The sequence below is a fragment of the Halyomorpha halys genome, unplaced genomic scaffold (genome assembly GCF_000696795.3).
Source record: "Halyomorpha halys isolate HHAL.00 unplaced genomic scaffold, Hhal_1.1 Scaffold2238.1, whole genome shotgun sequence".
Classification (NCBI taxonomy): domain Eukaryota; kingdom Metazoa; phylum Arthropoda; class Insecta; order Hemiptera; family Pentatomidae; genus Halyomorpha; species Halyomorpha halys.
Genome location: NW_027108055.1, coordinates 144,846 through 158,985, shown reverse-complemented (window position 1 = coordinate 158,985; position 14,140 = coordinate 144,846). Strand labels below are relative to the sequence as shown.

At 31.6% G+C, this 14,140-nt stretch overlaps 1 protein-coding gene across 4 annotated transcripts in view; it reads left to right on the top strand.

Moving 5' to 3' along the window:
- The window catches only part of LOC106691314 (2-oxoglutarate dehydrogenase complex component E1), a 30,027-nt gene extending 16,398 nt beyond the window's left edge, over positions 1-13,629 (top strand). For 2 of the 4 annotated variants that reach the window (XM_014437044.2, XM_024359225.2), the window contains exons 10-16: positions 2,318-2,473; positions 5,562-5,762; positions 6,815-6,980; positions 7,723-7,896; positions 7,980-8,253; positions 12,825-13,019; positions 13,392-13,629. In XM_014437044.2, the coding sequence (XP_014292530.1) occupies positions 2,318-2,473; positions 5,562-5,762; positions 6,815-6,980; positions 7,723-7,896; positions 7,980-8,253; positions 12,825-13,019; positions 13,392-13,605 (1,380 nt within the window). In that variant the 3' untranslated portion in view covers positions 13,606-13,629. Of the gene's footprint in view, positions 1-2,317; positions 2,474-5,561; positions 5,763-6,814; positions 6,981-7,722; positions 7,897-7,979; positions 8,254-12,824; positions 13,020-13,391 lie in introns of those variants that run through there. The other 2 variants (XM_014437045.2, XM_067046426.1) reach the window with 2 other exon arrangements.
- Positions 13,630-14,140: the final 511 nt, after the last annotated feature.

Sequence of the window (14,140 nt, the reverse complement as noted above, 5' to 3'; positions counted from 1 at the left end):
AGAGAGAGAGAGAGAGAGAGAGAGAGAGAGAGAGAGAGAGATCCTTTATTTAGCCATGGTGCCCAAATACATTAGGTTGCTTCATTACACAGCATATCAATGAATCAATGATCGGACATATATACAATACGCATATTCATATGATTTAACAATTTTTTTTTCCTACCTTTTCCTTTTACAATCAATACTCGTTTACACACTAAATACAAATATTTTATTTTATTTTTTTTTAATTCAACAATTTCATTCCATTTGACAATTTTATTTCATTTAATTGACAATTTTATCTCCCTATTTCTCTCTCTCTGACCTCCTCCTTCCAATAATCGGCCACCCACGTTCGATCCATTTAACAAATTTATCATTAGATAGCAATACAAAGTCAAACCAACGACATAATAGTCACCGAAGTAGACCAGTTTAAAAAAAAAACAAATACATTTAAAAATAAATTAATATATAGATTTAGAAAAAAAAGAAGTTAGTTAAAAGAAATACTTCAATGAATTGAGAAGTTAAAAAAAAAATTTAATGAATAAATAAGTTAAAACACAAATCGACAGGTCCAAAAACTAAAAAAACAAAACAAACAGCCCAAAACGTTTCCTAAGTTAAGAAACGCCAAATTTCAAAAATTGTATCTATATCTAACATGATTAATATCTACAATTATAATTCGAATTACGATGTTAAACCACGTTTTCGATACTTTCCTGATGGCGTTTCAGGAATAGAATAGCATTTTTTTTCAATCAATGCTGACAGGTCCAAATGTTTTTCCATTATTTACAAAACCCCAATAAACAAATTTGTACTTCTTATCTTATGAAGGTTTTTATCCAAATGGTTCTTGCACTCATTGTGTAAACATTGTATCTTTTATTTCCATAGACCGATTCCTTACAACACAGTATCATTGTATTGGTTGTTACCTAACTTCTGATAACAAAAGGACTCAAATATTGATCAACCTCTTATATAATTAATATTGTAACTACTTTGATTAGTACTAAGCATGCCCCTGATAGCAGATTAATTATCAACAGTTGAACTTAGTCATCAAAATAAATTATTAAACTAAAAATAAAAATTAATTCCTGAATATTCATATGTACATTTGATATACACTGATATATTTTGACTGTATTGATAATCTATATTTTTTTTTAATTGCATATAAAGATAATTGATCGTATAATTTCAAATATGAAGAAGATGTAGCTAAAAAGAACATATTTTATTTAAACTAATGAATTAAATTTTTTTTTCTTGTTTATTATACAGTTGTATAATTTGTAAAATTGGATTTGTTCCGCTGTTTAGCCGGCACCACCCTAGTTTATTCATAACTTCGTTTTCTTACTTATTATCTTTGGTATACTTACTTGTGGTGGTACCATGAGACTATAAAATTAAATTAAAATATATTAAAAATGATTGTAAAAGAGTAGGGAACAGAGAGGATAAAGAGGAGGTTAAGAACAAAAAAAAAGAAAAAGAAGAAAAAAAATTAAAAAAGAAACAAAAAATATAAATTAATTAATATCTAATAAGACTGACAAGTATGCTGTGAATTGTAGCAACCCAATATATTTAGACAGCATTTCTGATTAAATAAAGAATTTCTCTCAAATTACTAAGTCTAGTTTTCCATTTCATACTAAAATATACTAAAAAAAAAAGTCAGAAAATCCCATTGATCAAATTTTTATCTCTTCATTTCGAAGCTGTCCGTGTAAGTGTGTTTATATTTATGCATTTTTGAGAATGCATCATCAAACACATTATGTGGAATTTATAAATTTAAAAAATGTATTCTTAAGATAAGACAGTTCTCCGAAGTTAATATAGCAGCAAATGACTGATGAAAAATATGTCATAATTATGTAATATATGAACGGTGCATATTACTGCGTGTAGATCATGAGTGAAAATATATCTCCAGTAATGAATTCTTGAAATAAATTCTTTTCATGATCTCGACTTAAATAATTTAATAACTGCAATCCATTTTTCACCACTGGATTTGTGAGTGATAAACTTCTATTTTTAGATGCAGTAAATACTAACTCTCATATATTTGTTTTATATCGCAGATACCAGCATCAGTTTTCTCCATTATACGATTCTGATTTATCTAATATATAAATATTAATTAAAAAAAGAAGTACATTATTATCGAGTGTTTAGCATAATATATGAACAAAATTAGTATTGTTCTAAAATTTTCCTTTTAAATTAATTAATAATACATTACACAAAACAAATATAACTTAAATATTTCTAGTAGTCCAGAAGATAATCACATTTGTTTTAGGCCATAACCCAAGCTGAAGTGGAGCATTGGCGCAAAGATGCTCTGAGATCTTACGCAGATGCTTGGCAAAAGGCAGCGAAAGAGAGCACAGGAGGAATAGATATGGAAATATGGCATTCCCAAATGTTTATGGATGTAATTCGAAACCATGTGAAGGTTCTGAAAATCAATTTATAAAATGATAAATAGAAAATATTTTATAATCGAATATAAATATTAATTACCGAATACACGATTAATAAACAAAACCTGAGCCTAGTGCTCACCATCATAAAAACAATAAACAAAAGATAAAACAAGTGCTCCATAACAAAACAATAAACAAAAATAAAACAAACTGGATAATACAAAACATAATATTCATTACTCCATTCTGATAAACTTAAAATATGAGAAGATGGTCAGAGGAACAAATAGTTTATAACTATTTAATATCCGATGTTTTACCCCACTTTGCGTGTGATTGGTCTGTTTAACCTATCGCTTTCTTACCCTTGTAGAACAGATTCGTTATCTAGGACTACATCTTGACAAACGACTAACCTGGAATCCTCACACAAGACTGAAAAGACAGGAAACTGCACGCAGATTTCGACTATTACAGCACTTACTAGACAAACGGTCTAAACTTCCAACTCATTACAAAAGACTGATCTACATGACAATAATAAGGCCCATCTGGACATACGGAGTTGAGCTTTGGGGCTCCACTAAACCTTCGAATTCCTCTCGAATCCAATCTTTACAATCCAAAATCCTTCGTAAAATCCTCAATGCTCCTTATTTTGTTACTAATAAAACCATCCATAAAGACCTAAATGTTCCTTATGTAACCGATCTAGCCCGAACCCGATATTATTCCTTCCATAACAAACTCCCTAACCACCCAAACCCACTAGTTTCTAACTTTGCTCCCTCTTCCATTCCTGGCAATCCTCCGAGGCGCCTGAAAAGAAGATGGCCTCGTGACCTTATATTGTAAACCGTTTTTAGAGTTCTACTACTGGGTAGTTTCTCTACATGCTGTATCATATCATTATGTCATTATGATCAAATTTACTTGTTGTATTTTTTATACTGTTGTAAATATCAATAAATAAATAAAAAAAAAAAAAAAAAACTATCGCTTTGAACAGCCCTGATGAAGCCCTGCAAAGTGGGGCGAAACCTCAGACATTATGTAGTTATAAACTATTTGTTCCTTTTTAAATGCAGCCCTGACCATCTTCTTATATTTAAGTTTTACGGTCAACTATATATTTATATAAACTTAAAAGTATTAGAATTATTTTAAATAAACGAAGGTGTAGTAATATAAGTAGATATTAATTGGCTTCGAAAACTATTTACATAATACTATTTATATGCCACTTACAAAATTAAACTTACTACATATTGTTACAATGTAAATATAGTCTGTTCAATGTAGCTTCACTATCAATGTTCAATATATTTTGTATATTTTGTATGTTTTGTATGTTTTGTAGGTCGCAAGATACGGATATGGGTGGCTTTAAGATATATTGTCTACTTTTTTTAAAGGTCGGACAATGAAGGAAGATGTGGTACAAACTATTATTGAAATAATTTTTGCAGAATGGACAGAGTTCGTTTGCGGTTTTGCTTCCGTGGTGTAGTTTGATATGCTCTAGGTTTCCTACTCTTAGTTGGCTGGCACCTTGTTTTTTTTTTGTTTTTTTTAATTTAGCCTATATGTTTTGGTATGCTTCAGGTTTGAGTAGGTTGAAACTGCAGAGTGATCGGAATGTGGGATTAATGTTTGAATTCATCGCTCTATCTTCTCAGTTGAGAAGTTGTGGTTCAGGATATTTTCAAGAATAAAGGCGATATTCTCGTTTCAATATTCCGTTTTTTTATGAAGTGTTGAACTCATTTCTATATCCATTTTGGTGGGCTACCATATTTTGAAACATAGTTTTGGGAGTGTTTTTTTCTGACATCGATGACAGTTTGGACCAGATGATAGTTTTAGAAACTATAGGACTTATAGATGTCTGTGAGCACTCGAATTAAAGCTAGTTACATTTACAATAAAATAGTTCATAACGTTTATCTTTATAGTAGTAGTAGTTTTTATGATATTCGTCAAAATAAATTTACAAAATGTTAATTTCTAGTTCGTATAAAACGTTTAATTTTTGAAAAAATATATCTCTATACCCATAAAGCGCACTTATGTCTGCCAGCACTCTAAATAAAGGAAATTTAATTTATTATAAAGTTGTTGCTTAACTTCGTAGAGGTAGTAGTTTTTATTATAATCGCTTATGAATATAAATTTGGCAAATGACAATTTGTCTGAACAACTATAAATCAATTTATTTTAGCAAATATCACGAAAACTACTACTCCTACGAAAATAAACGTCATAAACTACTGCGTAGTTTTAGAGATGTAGATTTTTCAAAATAATTTAAGTAACTACTGATCATTCAGTACATTCCGCAAAACATTTTTATGAAATGCAGCTTTATAAACAGCTATATCTCGAGAAATATTGAACGTAAATAGGGCTCATATTTTAGCAAATTTACTCAACTTTAAATGATGTTCACTTAGATTTTCTAGTGTTGTTGGTAGTTTAAAGATATAGAGCTCTGAATGAAAAATTAATTATTTCTAACGTTTTGAAACAGCCGCCATTTTTTATTCCCTCTACCTATATTAAAGTAATCAAAAATTAGGGTGAAATAACTGCCTTTTTTCTCCTTTGGGGCTTTTGTACTATTAGTTTGGGGTATTCTTGGGCCATCCAGATAGGTATTTAATAAATTTTATTTGAGAAATTTCGATAGCATCGAGATATTTAAGGCTCTAAACTTCGGATGCATGTAGGAGAACTGAGGAGACCATTGTGAAATATAATGCCATCTTTGTTTCCCAAGAGTCACACTTTCCTCTCAGGGTTTCCAAGACTTAAGCGATAGCAATGGATGATTTTTGTATGAAATATACACAAGCCTTTTTTGATTTAACTGCGGATGCTAAGTACTCCTAAATGTGTATATGTTTTATGAAACTATAAGTATATTTTTGGAACTCTGTGATGAAATTTAAAATATTGTAAAGCTTATATTCAAATATGATATCGAATGTTCATTTTTTTTCCTTTGCTATTATTTTTTATCTTTAAGAGAATAATCCCTTGATCCAGAAATGTAATAATCTAACCATCTTATTTATATTTGAAGTTTCTGTTCTTGAAGAAAATTTAATTTCGCAGAAAACTGAAAATTTGGAAGTTACGACAGGTGTTGATAGGAAAATCCTGGAAAAGATTTGCGATAAAATTAGTACAGTTCCGGAAACAATGAAGTTGTGCCCTAAGAACATTGGATTGCTAAAGAGGCGTAAGCACCTCATTGAAACAGACAAAATGGACTGGGTCATTTGTGAAGCCTTAGCTTATGGTTCCTGGCTATTGGTAAGTTTAATAATCTATTCTAATAAATTATTTATAACTAATTACTAAATACTAATCAATTCATAAATTAATTATTTGAACTATAAAATTGATTGTCTGATTTATTAATTTATAAAATTATTTATTATATGTTTATAAAATTAAAGGATTAAATAACATCTGTTATTTTATTAATTAATTTACCTCTAAATTATATTTATTGATTAATTAATTAAAGTAATTGAGATTAAGAATTAATTAATGTATACATTTTTCTAGAAAACATTGAACTGAAGATATAATATAAAACGTTTGAATTTTTATTTTTATTTGAAACCCATATTTTGCCCTTATGAGGCGAATTTATAAATCTACATTTTGTTGATGTTTCGTAAGACCAGACATTCCGCTTTCCAATGGTTCTCTTAACGTAGAGTAAGATCTGGCTAATAAAAATCGATTCTATTTTCGTTATTAGCACCTCTAAAATCATATAAGGTGACCTTGATATCTTATAAATCGTAAAAGTTAAAAGAAATCGGTTTTTATTAGCCCGATCATAAAATCGATTCTATTTTTATTCTCAGTACCTTTGAAAATACATAAGGGGTAATAAGATACCCTCAACTACAGTTCCAATTACTATCTAAGGAAATTATTTGCAGTTACTTTTTCCACGTACAGTATCTGTACTAGTGAGTCACAAGTTCAGATACTGTACTTGCAAAAAGGAACTTCGGCCGGTCAAATACGAAGTACTGAAAGAAACTGTATCTGCAGATACTTTCCAACTACTTGTAACTGAAGTTCAGTTCCTTTTTGCCCAACAGTGCATGGAACCCACTAACATTATTTAAGATAAAATAAATGGCTAATTATAATGACATCTAAATAGAACATCTCATAATTTAATTTATAGCAGCAAACTTTTAATTTAACTATGTGCCTATGGACCTAAAACTGTGTGGTACAGCTAAAGGTTATTATTTGATAGTATTTATGGAGCAAGCTAATGAAAATGATTTTGAATCAATTATTGAGAAATGAAATGAATAGAAATTATTTGATTTCAGGAAGGAGGTTTCGTGAGGCTAAGTGGGATGGACGTGAATAGGCGACTGCATATTTTAGAATCACAATCGAATAGATCTGAATCCTATGAACTTCTCAACAATTTGGCTTATGAACAGGGGCAATATACTCATTGTAAGAGTACAACATCGCAATACGCAACAGCAGGTTGATTAAATTTTGCAATAATAGTTTCTATTACGACCTGTTTACTTTATTGTTACAAATAATAATAATCAAAAATTCCTCATAATAAGCATGATATTTTGCTAATCTCTACTAGAGAAAAATATGGAAATACTACACTATGGAGTGTTGGCTGGTACCTAATAACCCCACAGGCACAACAATGCGGCCAAAATGTTCATTGATAATAATATAATAATACACTGTAGGAGAAAATATCAGGAATTAGTGATTCAGTTGAAGGAACTCCATCATTTGGAGGGCGTTACCACTACTCCAATAATTATATTCTCCAATGATGGTCGTTCAGGTTGTGATATTTCAGCTTGGAAAATGAGAATGGAACCAACATTTTAAAAAAATTATATATAATTGTAGCAGTATTATATTAGTTATTATAATTATTTGCTAGAAAACAAAAAATTAATTTATATATAATTAATATTTCTTTTTTTTACGTCTAGGGAGTGAGAGGGCAGCTGCCCCTTTCTGCCCCCCCCTTTACACTTATGACTAAATTGTTATATAACCTTTTGATCATACCGAACCCTCGGATGAATTACATATCATTATTTTACCCAATGTTTCCAAGTAGACTATATATATGTGTGTGTGTGTGCGTGTGTGTAATGGGATGAGGTCTGTCCCTCCCCCCCTCCTTGGAAAAATCCTGTCTACGCCCATGCTGACGATCTATGGTGTTATGTTCTCAAATCCATTTTAGCTTTCGAGTATGGTTATTCATGTGCAACACTGAGAACCTTGGTGGTCTGGGAAGCACCGGAAGGCGACAAGACCAGCAAAGCGCAAGTTGTCATCGACCACTACCTCGCTGGAGGCTACTTGAAGTACAACTACCACAGCAATATCGTCTTCCTCATCCCTCACTACCACAGATGTAAGAGACTGTGAATATTACGTTTTAATCAATTTTTAAACTTAAAGGATATAACGTATCTTTCTCTGAATCGGTTTATATAGGCGAGACCGCATCCAAAGTTTGTAACGGAAGACCGGAGAGGTTCCTTCAGCTGGCTAACGATTGCGAAACGGACACTGAGGTAGACACTACCAGGCAGTATAAGAATACAAATATGATCCTGGCCAACGTGTCTACACCCGCAAACTTCTTCCACATCCTCCGGAGGCAGATAAAGATGGCGCACCGAAGACCTTTGGTCGTTTTCACGCCGAACCTTCTGATATCTAGCGCCGAATGCAAGGCTCAGATGAAAGAACTCGAGACTGGTACAAAGTGAGCTATTTATGTATTTTCTTGTAAAACCTTTATCAATTCACCCCCCCCCCTCCCCGAAAAAATATACATACAAAGACATTTCATTCAGAATTTAAGTAATATATTTTTTTTACGCCACTCTACGCTTACTTTGACATATCGTAAAGAATGAATTGTCCTATCAGGTTGTTATTTATTGATTTATTTAATACCAGATCGGCCTGGTTGGTATAACCGTTAATTTTTTTTTTAACAATTGACTATGGGGGTTTATTTTTGTACAAAAGACAACCATAACTATGTTTATACCACGTTATAATTAAAAGAAAAAGATAAAATAAATAGATAAAAATAATGCGTTTTAATAAAAGAGAAAAGTAAAGTTAATAACGAAAATAACGACATTCTTATACCTAATAAAACAAACAATGGACCTCTAACGGGAGGGAAAAAAAGTTAATTTGAAAAAAGGACGAAGAGAAAATAAAAATAAAGTAGAAGTAATGTCAATAATAAAACTATTAAATATAGAATTTATAACAAAATGTCGAGCAGCCGCCTGGGCTTCAGTCTTCGAGATGAGGTTGGGTTTCCCAAGCTGTAGGTCCACTGCTCCTTTAACTGTAGGTACATGGGACTTGAACTTTGATGTAAACTATTTGTGATTCCCAATACAATTGGCTATTTTTTATGAACCAAGAAACTTCCATTATCCTGTTATGAATGAACGGTTAAGTAGTTTATATACTTTGTTGTAAGTTTCTATGTTTGTTTACTTTGTTGTTGTATACTTTGTTCATGAACATTTCTCGGTTTCTTGGATAAAATTTAAAAGCAATCGCCAGATGCCGATGTATCCGATATCAGATTTAGAAGCCTATTGAAAGGAAAATAAAACTCCTTTAAATCTTCAGTAATAAACCATTGTTAGGAAACTTTGTACGGGTTTAAGATATCTACTACCTAGAATTTTATTCTGAAAACTAAATAAGTAAAAATTTATTTATTAGTGCTAACGTTAACTAATAAATAAGTGTTTTCTCACTAATTAGTGTTATTCACTGACCGTACCCCCAAATATCTTCTCACCATTAACAATAAAACTGTTTGTCGATTTCGACTGCTGTATTATTCATCCCATTAAAAAAAAAAAAAAAAATCAAATCAATTAAAATCAATTTTAGTAAAATGGCTATGTAAGGATTCAACAATAACGCATTGCTCTCAACCACAACCCCAGAACATTCTTCATTGAACTAAGAAACTTGTCTCCAACTTATTATTTGTGGCTTGGCTTTAATTTATGACTAACTAAAAAAAAAAATCACAATCCAGAGTAATGCATTTTCAGAATATAAATGATTTGTATTTTTTTTATATTTTCACAACTGCTTTAATCTATAAAATGTATCTCATGATGATGGCCTCAGTATATTATAAACAAAATCAGAATAGCCTCTTACCAAAAAAAAACCTTTATTAGTATTGTGCCTGTTAACAATTAAAATTAAAACCATTGAATATTAGAAATACTTAACAAAGAAACGATATTTAAACACTCAAGATTATAAAATTGTCTGGTATCTCTCAGACAAAACAATCTATTCATGGAAATACTTGAAAAAACAAGGAATTTTCCTTTAGTTTAAAATGAAAACAACCAGATATTAGAGAGGTAAATGGAGTACAAATGTAAGTACTACAAACGTACAGGCGCCGGTTAGGATAACTCATGTCATAGTACAAGAGCTGGGCTCGTAGCCCATGGCATGCCCATGAGCTCATGTCATAGCCCAACACTATTCTGTCTAGTAATTAACGATTTGGGACTCAACTTGCCAAGGGGGGTTAAACCGCTACTATTCGCGGACGATCTAGCCATTATTTGTCGATCGGCGAATTCAATTACCATGAAACATAAATTACAGGAAGCAATCAAAAGAATTAATAACTGGTCACTCTCAATCGGTCTCGAGTTCTCACCTGAGAAAACTAAATGCCTCCATTTCACCCGAAAAATAATAACCCTGCCATCTCCTGAACTATATTTATGCGGTTCTTTGATACCCTACACAAATAACCACAGATTCCTGGGGATGATATTTGATCGGAAACTTAATTGGGAAATGCAAATCTCAACATTAAAATCCAATGCAATAACAAAATTAAATACATTACGCTTTCTTAGCGGCATCTCTTGGGGTTCAGACAGACACACACTTATCAAACTATACCAGACTCTGATATGCTCGAAGATGGACTATGGATGTTTCATTTAAGGCTCTGCCAGACACCGAATCCTTGCCAGACTAGACGTAACGCAACCGACGCTTTTCGAACTAGCCCCATTCTTAGTCTGTGTTCTGAAGCTGGACTACCTCCTCTTTTTTTTAGAAGGAAAAAACTGGCGATAAACTATATTTCAAAATTATACCCTCAAAACGATCACCCTACGCATAAATACATCTTCAAACCTAAATATTCAAATTTTTTTAGAAATAAAATAAATTAAACACTCCCGTTGGCAGAAAGAACACACACTGCTATTGAGTTCTTTAAAGAAATACCTATGTACATCCCGAAAGTCATCAATCCTCCATGGATACAATGCTACAATTATCCAGATTTCCCAAGGTAGTACGTCACCTACTGAATATAGTGAGAATATCCGAGTGTATCGGATGCTCTGAATGATGACCAGAAGGACGTGGAAATGGTTTTAGTTTTCTTAAAAAGGAATGGCCTTTTGAATAAGATTTAAACGAGAAAATCTGTTATACGTAATAAAAAATACCAAAAGAAGTAATTATTTAATTTTTTTTTCGTAATTATTTAAAGAGAAAATAAATTGAAATAGAATAATAAATATAAATGAAATAGAATTATAAAGGGTGAAACATGGACGTTGATGACCTCAGGGTTTTACGCCCTAAAGCCCCAGACAACAACAAGAGCTGGGGAGAAAAAAAAGCACTTATTTCATTTAAAAACTATTATTACTAGTCAATATTGATGAGTCTGAGATAGGTAGGGAGAATAAAAAATGGCGGCTGCTTCAAAACATAAATTCGGAGCTCTATATCTTTAAAATTACGAGGGTAAGTCAATTATTATCCTCAGTCAATATTGATGAGTCTGCCATGTATAGGTAGGGGGAATACAAAATGGCACCTGTTTCGAAGCGATAAAAAAAATTAATTTTTCGTTCGGAGCTCTATATCTTAAAAAGTAGGAACAACACAAGAAAACCTAAGAGGACGTCATTTAAAGAAGAGTAAATTTGTAAAAATATGAGTCCTAATGGAGTTATCTACGTTAAACAATTTTCGAGATATAGCTTTTTAAAAAGCAACATTTTAAAAAAATGTTGTGTGGGACGTACTGAAAGATCAGTAGTTAGTGAATTTATTTCGAAAATGTATATCTCAAAAACCGTTTGACGTACAGATGTCTATTAGCACTCAAATTAAAGCTAGTTAAATGAGCTATAAAGTAGTTTATGGTGTTTGTCTTAGTATTACAACTCATGTAATAGTTTACATGAAATTCGCTAAAATATATTGATTTATAGTTGTTCGGACAAATTTTCATTTGCCAAATTTATATTCATATGTGAATATCATAAAAACTACTACTCCTAAGAAGACAAGTGCCATAAACTACTTTATAGTAAGTTAAATTTCCTTTATTTTGAGTGTTGGCAAACATATGTCCGTCTTATGGATCTAGAGATATATTTTTTCAAAAATCCAACATTTTATACGAACAACTAGAAATTCACATTTTGTGAGCTTATTTTGTCAAATATCATAAAAACTAGTACTCCTACAAAGATAAACACAATTAACTATTTTGTAGTAAATTTAACTAGCTTTAATTTGAGCGCTGGCAGACATCTGTACGTCCAATGGTTTCTGAAATGAATTTTTTAATAAATCAAACCTATTGTCCGAACAACTATCAAATCAATTTATTTTAGCAAATATCATGAAAACTGCTATTCCTACGAAGGTAAAGGTCAAGAACTTTTTTATATTCCATTAAACTAGCTTTAATTTGAGTGCTAATAGACATCTGTACGTCACATAGTTCCTGAGATATAGATTTCTCAAAATAGATTAACTAACTACTAATCTTTCAGTAGATTTTTAAGAAATTTTGCTTTTTAAAAAGCTATATTTCGAGAACTATTGGACGTAAATAGCTCTTTTAGGGATAATATTTCAGAAAATTTGCTCTTCTTTAAATAATGTTCTCTTAGATTTTCTAGTGTTGTTGGATTTTAAGATATAGAGTTCCGAATGAAAAATTAATGTTTTTTTAAGGTTTTGAAACAGCCGCCATTTTTTATTCCCCCTACCTATACTTGGCAGACTCAATTGTTACTAGTAATTATACCTAGTCTTCATTAAAGTAATCAAAAATTGGGGTGGGTTAACTGCCTTTTTTTCTGGCTCTTGTACTATTTTTTCATATATTACACAAGACCGATCAACGATCTTCCAATAATATTTATTAGAAATATAGCATTATTTTATTTTCAGATCTGTGTTTTTACAGCTTGAAATAATTGTTTGGAATATTTTAAGGTTTCAACCTTACTTTAGTGACCCGTCCATAAAGGATGTTCATAAGGTAAGGAGGATTTTACTCTGCACCGGTAAGATATACTACGATTTGAAGATGGAGAGGAGAACCAGAGGGTTTGAAGAATTCATTGCGATTTGCAGGATAGAGCAAATCTGTCCTCTTCCTTATAAGATGATAAATGAAGACTTGCTGAGGTAACTAAGATATTTGAAAAAAGTTTTCCTTAGATTGCATCTTGTATTAAATCACACTTAATGGTCTTGGGCTCCTTCAAATTTTATAATGTATCTGTTTGTTAATTTTGAAAATGGCCGAACTCCATAATGTTATTCATGTTAATAATTGCCATTATTTTAATGGGAACTATAAATTTAACACCTTTAGATACACTTAAGCAGCATTACTCATTAATATCCTGTACGTATATTTTTCATTGCATTTAAACACAAACCTTTAAATATCTCAATTTAAGTATAAATGGACTTAGGCCACTTTCAAAATAAACGGCTGAAATAAATATTTTATTTCTCGATTATGGCATTAATTCACATTCAAAACATTTGTAGATATTTTACGGGGAGGGTGTCATGGGTCCAAGAAGAGCCCATCAATCACGGCTGGTGGACTTACGTCGAACACCGCCTCCTCAACCTACCGTCAATATCGAAAATAGATTGCGTAGCGAGACCACCCAGGGCGGACGGTGGATCCAGGTCTACGCAGTCTTGTTACGAAGAGCATTTCAATGTCATGTTCCGAGCTATGACTCTTGATCAATAAATGCAAAAAACTCCTCCTATTGCATTATTTTTTTTCTTTCACTTACCTTCAAAAAGCAGAATACCACAGGGGGGAGTCTATTTTTTTTTTTATTTTATTCATTTAAAAAATTACATCCCATAAGATGACAACATCTATCGGTCGTTGCCATTTTTTTTTTTTTAATTATTTGTTGATATTTACAACTGTATACAAAAAAATACAACCAGTAAATTTGATCATAATGACATAATGATATGTAGAGAAACTACCCAGTAGTAGAACTCTAAAAACAGTTTACAATATCAGGTCACGAGGCCATCTTCTTTTCAGGCGCCTTGGAGTATTGCCAGGAATGGAAGAGGAAGCAAGGTTAGAAACGAGTGGGTTTGGGTGGTTAGGGAGTTTATTATGGAAGGAATAATATCGGGTTCGGGCTAGATGGGTTACATAAGGAACATTTAGGTCTTTATAGACGGTTTTATTAGTAACAAAATAAGGAGCATTGAGGATTTTACGAAGGATTTTGGATTGTAAAGATTGGATACGAGAGGAA